Genomic DNA, 8,255 nt, shown 5'->3' with positions numbered 1-8,255 from the left:
AATAATGAAATAATTAAATATATATTAGTGTGTGCTTTTTTTTTCTAATTTTTAGATTTTTGAATTCAATAGAACTGCTGCAATTAAATTGTTCATATAATATTATAGAGAGGCTCCGGAAATTAGAACAATCCTTTTTTTCTGTTTTTATAATAAAATAAGTACTTTACATACCTTACCTATTTTAATTGAAAAATATCTTAAAGTAGGTGACCCTCTATAATATATTAATGATTATGCACTGTCACATTAAAATAAATTAATTCTTAATATAGGTACTAGTAAATTGCTGTTATAAAGGTGTTTTTTTTAATATAATATATTAACAACTTTAATAAGTATATCCTTATCATAAATAACTTTCTTTTGATATTATTTCATAATAAAAAAATATATAATATATTTCAGCCTGTTCCCAATTGCATTAGTAAGAATAAAATAGACAATTGTTCCACTCGAAGGGTCGTAAAGGGCTATAGTATAGGGGAGGGTTCCCATCGGAGAGTGTCGTTAAAGCCGGGCGGTCCCCGCCCCACGTCGCGCCCAGGCCACAGAGCGTCCCACTTCCCGCATTCTGACAGAGAAAGAGCGAGATGCATATACTCATTGTAAATAAACTGAAAAGAGACAAACGTCACCTCGTAGGAGGCGGTTCGCTCCACAGCGCGTACCACCAAACGGCGTCGCCCACAATTCCGTTCATTCGTCTCTCGTTTAGCGTCCGCTATGTAAACGGGTCTTGTTGTGAATCTAAACAAAATCAGTCAGTCATCGTTTTGTTGCCGAGAGGGAAGCGCGTCGAGGTATCGCGTTCGGGTCTGATTATGTTGTGGTTGTGAACGTGGCCTGGCAAGATGCACGCGCTGTTCGGAGAACAGAGCCACTATGCGTACCGCAGTGGAGCCACTGGAGGCTATACCGCTGGTGTAACACCTTATGCCTATGAACAGTACCGATATGGCTATGGACCACCCTATCTGCATCCTCACCAACAACATGTTGGTACACCGAAAGATATGGTTAAACCACCATATTCTTATATTGCCCTTATTGCTATGGCGATACAGAATGCACCTGATCGAAGAATTACACTCAATGGTATTTATCAATTTATAATGGAACGTTTTCCGTATTATAGAGAAAACAAACAAGGGTGGCAGAATTCAATAAGACATAATTTAAGTTTAAACGAGTGTTTTGTCAAAGTAGCAAGAGACGATAAAAAACCAGGTAAAGGAAGCTACTGGACTTTAGATCCTGATTCCTATAATATGTTCGATAATGGTTCTTACTTAAGAAGGCGGCGTCGTTTTAAGAAAAAGGACGCTCTTAAGGAAAAGGAAGAAGCTCTCAAACGCCAGCAGCAGTTGCAACAAGCTCAAGAGGCTTTGGCGGCGCAAGAAGCTTTGAACGGTGCTGACGCTTTGGGGCAAGGCAGAGACGTTAAGCCTGACGTAAAACCACGTATATTTGAATGTAGACCGAAACGCGAACCGGGTTCTGACTGTTCAAGATATGATAAACTGACAGAGCCCATGGATGAGTTCAATGAACCACGATTACCACCTTCGGCTGTTTACTGTTCTCCGCAACCGTATTCGCTGGCCGCTGAGGAATTCCGGGCAGCCACGACCGGATGGTACACAGCTCCAGAGCCACCTGCTGAACAATTACCGCCAGCCTTCCGAGATCTCTTCGAGCCTCCGAGCTGTCAGCTAGCAGGATTCCGTGGGGGCTCACCAGTACCTGACACGTACCGCGCTTCCCCCCCACCGCACCACCACTACCGTGCCCCGGCGCCATCTTACTACCACCACCAGGCTTGTGTCGCCGCTGCACCTTCCACCGCGCATAAGTCCTACTGAGATAATGCGCTCAGGTAAGACAAACATTATAAATTCTTTGCTAGCGCTTTGCGATATTCCTTACATTTTTAGCATAGCGAATACTGCCGTGCGAGTACCGTTCGACATCAACCCCAGTGGCCGTGGGGTAGATGGTATCGTGACGTGGTTGTGGTTGCAGGAGACCGGCATTAACGGCGCCGAACGGATTTAGCCATACGCGTCAGTTCCAGGGCGGATAAATATAGCGCAGTAGCCGACGATACCGTGAAACAAGTGGCGGCACGTCGATAACCACTGTTTACAGATCGGCGGCCGACCCTGCCGCCTCCCGCTCTGTTCACACCTATAGGTATGTCGAAATGTTCCATGTGTTAGATATTGTTCATAACAATGACTAGTGGTATTGTTCGGAGAGGTGATGGTGCCCAATTGCCCGTGCGGAGCCGGCACCGCTGCGGCTCGAACAGAACTCTAGTTCAGGTTTAGGTATATTCCGTTTAAATTTTATTATTTTTGTCTATGTTAAGTAAGATGTTTCATTGAGTATTCTTATGGACTAATTGTAATTATATATTAATTTACTATATAAGATAGATTATTATAGATAGATAGATAGTTAATTAATATATTTTTAATCTATGTACTTATATATACATATATATTTAATCTATATATTACTTATCATTAGGGAGCTTATTTAAATAGTGTGATATTCTAATGCATAAGCTAAGAAGACATAGCTTTACATTTTTCAAAGAAACAAATGAACTGACCATCTGGTGACCAACTGAGGATAACTTTACAAAAACTCTTCATTTATAAGTATACGTTTAAAGTTTTATCAATGTTAGATTTCATTTACAATTCCCTTAATTTCTTTCACAAATAAGCTTACCCACAAGAGAATTAGATAATAAATGTGACACTTGAAAATATTTTCATTGATAATAAAATACACGTTATTATTAATTAATTAATTATGCCTCACCTTTGCTCACGTCCTTTTTGTACTAATACCGTATTTTAAAATATTTATAATATTTTTTAGTTATTTATTGGAAATGTTTATAGTAACTGGAAATATTTTCCACTTTTTTTGTCTTTTGTACGTACATAGATCGTTGTTCTTTAGATTTATAAGTAAGTCGTTTGTGGAAACTTGATTGGTATGTAATATTTATAGTGTGTTATTAGAATATATTTAATGTACTGTATGTTTCCCTTAAAAATAAATAAAATAAAAAATAAATAAATATATCTTCGAAATCAAATGAACTAATGATTATATATTATAAACAATTATTATTCACTATTATTAAATATTATGTATTGTTATAGCATATATTTCTCACAAGCGTATATAAAATTAAATAAGTGATTGTTATTAAGACTAAATGAGATGAATCTGTACCTAGATGTTGCCTAGGTATGAGGAAGTGACCTAAATTCCGTTGTATTGATAAAATACAACGGAATGATGAATATGCATTATTTCCATATTAGTTTAAGTATCTTTCGATATGTCATTTTAATCTTGCGTAGCGTAAAATGAGCTACAGGTACAACTTTTGATTACAGCATTCCATTTGTATGAGGTAGACGTAAATTACAAAAATGTCTCTTTTCTTTTTTATATTATAATACTATAATACCAACTTCAATAATAATAATAATTTATTTAATATGTTTTTTTATATCTAAAATAAATAAATAAATCAGCTTCACGCTATATCCCGCACACACGGTATGCTGGGAACTTAGTGTTGAGACACTCCGTTCCCCACTTTCTGCCGTATTCTAGAGGTAATGCGTGTTGAGTGGTAGAACTCAACGCCGCGCTTTGCCTCGACACCAGAGCGAAGAATTGGAAATATAAACGTAAATAAATATTTCACTTCCTCGAGTGGGGATCGAACCCACAACTGACGCGTTACAGTCACACCCTTGTGACGCTGCGTCACGACTGCCTCATTCTTTATATCTAATCATCTATATTCATTCATATTATTCTTGTCCTAGGTAATATAGAACGACGTCAGCGGGAGGTGAAGAGCAGGGGCAAAGTATAAAATGTTCTAATTAGACAATTAGGATAACAGTAAAATTTATTAGTAGCTCGACAAAAATGATTTTTAAACAATGCTATAATAGAAATTCTAGCTAAAGATTTCCGTTAATAAATGAAATCTATTTAGTTTAGAATACAATGCTGTCGCTATTGAGAATATCGGGCTACTATAAGTTGGACATTATAGACAAACGTACTCATCGATATATTTAAAATATATATCAAAATATTTTTCAATCCTACGAATGACGAATGCATCGAATATTCATCTATCTCCGGTCGGCGCGGCGGCCAGCATTTTGTGAGTGAAAGACTACACTAGCTATTTACGTAGTGATAAAATAATATATATAGTGTATTTATTATATATAATCTATAATGTACATATTATTAATTAATTAGTAAATACATTTTAATTAGTACCTATTACTACTTATATAAATTTATGGATGGAATTATTTTTTTTTCTAGTCTTTATGTTGGTAGACAGTATCAGTAAATGATTATTATCTAGAAATAAAATAATATGTTTTGAAAGTTCTGAAAATATTTTTTTAGCGTAATGTGTTGTTAATAAATCTTTTAATTACAATTGTTTTGAAAATCTGATCTATTTAGTATTTTACCTGAATAATTTATAAACAACAGAATATTTTTTTTACATATTTTTTTTAAATATTTAAATTTTGTAGGCATGAAGTTAAGGTAATAAAAATAAAACATACAGCGAAGAGATTGCATTAAAAGTCCGGTAAAATTCGATTTTTATAAAACTAGAGTAAATATTGAAGTAAAAGTAGGTTTAATAGCGTCCTAGCTTACTTAGTAGATACTAGGCTTTTACAATTGCTAGAAAATAATAAATAAAAAACAAACCCTTTTTGATTGCGAAGTGGTAAAATCACCATTTATATACAATATTATTTAGTTAAAGATCTCATAAGAAATAATCTATCTATTAGAAAATTTATATCCTGTATGTATTCGTAAATTGAATTTTAGTATTAATAAAATGCATTCTATTTATATTAAATAGAATACATTTAATTAGTTTTTAATACTTAAAGTTTAATTTAAATTTAAAAATAAATTTGGCTATAAAATAAGAATATATTGTGACAAATACTGGATGAGAGATATCTAGCGATATACGGAAATATTGAACATCAGATTTAAAAAAAAGGTGTAAATTCTAGTGTTGGATTTTGGGACAAATTTTTGCACAGATTGTTTTGTTGACACGCCTACAGCAGTTTTTGAAAAATGTATAACATGTGTAAATAAATCAATAGCTGCTTTTTATTTGGTTAATTTATTACTTTTGGAGATTATAAGATATTCACAAAGGCCAGGTCTCCACAAAAGCGGGGAGATGTGAGGAGAACTCAAAAGCGGAGACTTACACAGGCTTAATTGTTAAAAAGACATCTCTCCGCTCGTCTCGTAGCCGCTTTGGTGAAGTCCAGGTCTGCCGGTCGTATTGTAAGCGGCTTACCATACAGTCTATTTTAACTTGGTGTAGATTTTGTCTTATAAATATATATAACTAATAGCTCATCAGTATTATTTATAACTATAGTTATTTTAAACGATAATGATTGTAAACAAGTTATAATATCTACTATATACTTATTAAGTAATTTGTCATTTTACATCATTTTTAAGAACATAGTTTGTTGTACACCAGTGAGTTTATATACGTTCGTATTAAATTCATTGTAAGTACTAATAGCGCGATTCTTATTATATAAGTATCTATATAAATAGTAAAATATGATACATTATATAAATTTAGATTGTTATTATTTGCATTTTAAAGCAGGTCATAAATATTAACTAGATACACCTAGGCACCCTACCTAAGAGTAGTCCAGTCACCGAGTTTCATTGCTATACTATAAGTCATTAGGAATATTAAAACTATATTAAATTATAGATTTTTAGTTTGTTTGTTTTTTGTTCGAGGCCGTCGCGGCGCAGCGGCACTAGGGTGTGACTGCAACGCGACGGTTGTGGATTCGATACCCAATCGAGGAATTTATTCACGTTTATATTTCCATTTTTTCGCTCTGGTGTCGAGGCAAAGGCGTTGAGTTCTGCCACTCAACACGCAATGCCTCCAGAGTTCGGCAGAAAGTGGGGAACGGAGTGACTTAACACTAGGTCCCCTCTGTCTATTCTGCTGTGTGCGGAATACAGCGTGAGGCTGATTTGGTTTGATTTTTTGTTATTTTTTGAAAAAAAAAAACACAGATTAAAATTGTTTTTTATTTAATTGAAAATATCATGGTCGTGATGTAGTTTCGATTATTTGAATTAATGACTTTGTGATAATTGTCTTAATTGTGTGTAAATATGTATTTACATAATAAATGGTTATTTGTATTTAGCATAACCACTTGTGTTTTTATTTATTTCTATTAAACAACCTCCTTTTCTACATAATGCTACACCATTGAAATGGAAAATCTACTTTATAGAGTTCTTGAAATAGAATAGAGAAGTCAAGGCATAGTTTAAAATCTTTAAAAAATGTTTCTTATTGAATATAGGAGATAATAAAAGATTGAATTTGTTAACATTATTATATCATGAAGTTTTAGTTAGTATAGGCACAGTAGCGGAAGCTTGAAAGGAAATTTGAACCGTTTATTTAAAAAGCGTGACTTCAACATTTTTTGAAATTAACTTTAAATCTATCTATATAAATTTATACCTATAAGCAATAACGCAAAAGATCATTTTGCCAATGGAAGATTAATTTTGAATTAACAAACAATTCATGTTCGTAATCCACCGGCAGAGACCATTTGTAAGCGCGACAAATTGTCGGTTCGATTCCCACTCGAGGGAATAAAATATTCAACATTTTCATTTTCGCTCTGAAAAAGCGTGAAGCTAAAAAAGTAAAATAAAAAATTAGCAAGCACTTTACTAAAACGACAGCGATTTTAAAGAATAATGACTAATATTACTAAGAATATTTTTCTAAAAATTCCTGAACCAAGTCTATAATTTTAACTTTCTTTCATTATTATTAATAAAAATATAGGCTCAAATTGCGATTGAAACATTACTAAGCGCAACTACTGCTATAGAAACTTTAAGCTTAATAAGTAGATACTATTGTGACATTTTTACGAGCTTTTATTACATACCTGTATAATCAATATTGTTGTTAATCCAAAATAAAACTTTACATATCCTACCTGATATATCTTAACACTAGGTTTGGAGCAGAGTGTCTTAACACTAGGCTTTTTTTGGCTACCACGCTATATGCGGGATACAGCGTGAAGCTGATTAATATTCTTATTCTATAAATGAAAGGGGTTGTTTTGTAAAACATCATGAAAAAAATCTAGAAAGTTGATTTTTGGCAAGAATTTTTAATTATTATTTTATTTTTTTAGTACCATCCATTGTATCTATTTGAAAAAGTATCTATACTATATACTCAACGTTCAACGTTATATTGTAATTCACGATTAAAATTTTAATTATGCACACTGTAACATATGAAAGTTTAATATTTTTTAACAAATTACACCAATGTACCTACCATACATTTGAGTCAATAAAACAACAAATACCTGTAGTATCAGAACATTTATTTCATTGTTTATTATTGAAACGAACCTCAGCCGCAAAAATAATTGAAAAATATAGGCACAAAATACCTACGTTAAAAAAAAGACAAGAGGGAACCAAAAAGTATCGTCATCATTATATTTAAAGTTTCTTACAAAACGAGTTAAAGTTTAAATGTCGTCATCACAGTCGCTCCTATAGTAATACTCTACGTAGAAGTACTTCAGCCTTAATTTAAACCTCGCATTCCAATGCTAACTAAAAAATACAAGTGGCGATTCAAGGAGCTAAGGTTCATTGTAATAATGTAACACTCACCAATATCGAAGACCTCCTCATCTGGCTTATTCAAAAGATATTCGATAAAAAGAATGGTTCAACTTGAATTGGTAGATACGTCAGTCAAGAGTATCTTTCTGTCGTCCATCTTTAGATTCTTCAATTGACGCGCACCACCCACCATCGTCAACTTCGTTTCAGGATTTATTTTATTAATAAGAACTTGATTTTACCTTTATTTTATTATTTCTATTACAGTATTTATGTTTTTCTTTTATTATTCGATGTATATTTTTTTTATTTTAAGGGCATCAAAGGCCTTCTAGGATAGGCTTTCTAGGAAAGATTATTAAATTTTTTAGCGTTATTAGTTTTGAAGCTTATTACATGCGGCAAGGGTGCTTATTTTGGCATAGTACTCCGGTCACTGAACTACCTCCTGTTTGTTGTTTTTCTGCACCGGTGTGTTG

General features: G+C 33.2%; 1 protein-coding gene across 1 annotated transcript; it reads left to right on the top strand.

Moving 5' to 3' along the window:
- The first annotated feature begins 729 nt into the window (after window positions 1–729).
- Window positions 730–6,303, top strand: LOC146527007 (uncharacterized). Its single transcript, XM_085206588.1, has 2 exons — window positions 730–1,879; window positions 3,867–6,303. Exon 1 carries the CDS (start codon window positions 855–857, stop codon window positions 1,863–1,865), a length of 1,011 nt encoding a protein of 336 aa, XP_085062714.1. The 5' UTR covers window positions 730–854; the 3' UTR covers window positions 1,866–1,879; window positions 3,867–6,303.
- Window positions 6,304–8,255: the final 1,952 nt, after the last annotated feature.

The sequence above is a fragment of the Heliconius melpomene genome, chromosome 21 (assembly GCF_056956725.1).
Source record: "Heliconius melpomene rosina isolate 202511_hmr_F chromosome 21, ASM5695672v1, whole genome shotgun sequence".
NCBI classification, from domain to species: Eukaryota; Metazoa; Arthropoda; class Insecta; order Lepidoptera; family Nymphalidae; genus Heliconius; species Heliconius melpomene.
The sequence above is the reverse complement of the archived record's forward strand: the minus strand, read 5'-3'. Positions and strand labels throughout refer to the sequence as shown.

Coding starts and splice junctions, on each gene's coding strand:
- LOC146527007 (XM_085206588.1), top strand. CDS start 855: ATGCACGCGCTGTTCGGAGAACAGAGCCACTATGCGTACCGCAGTGGA.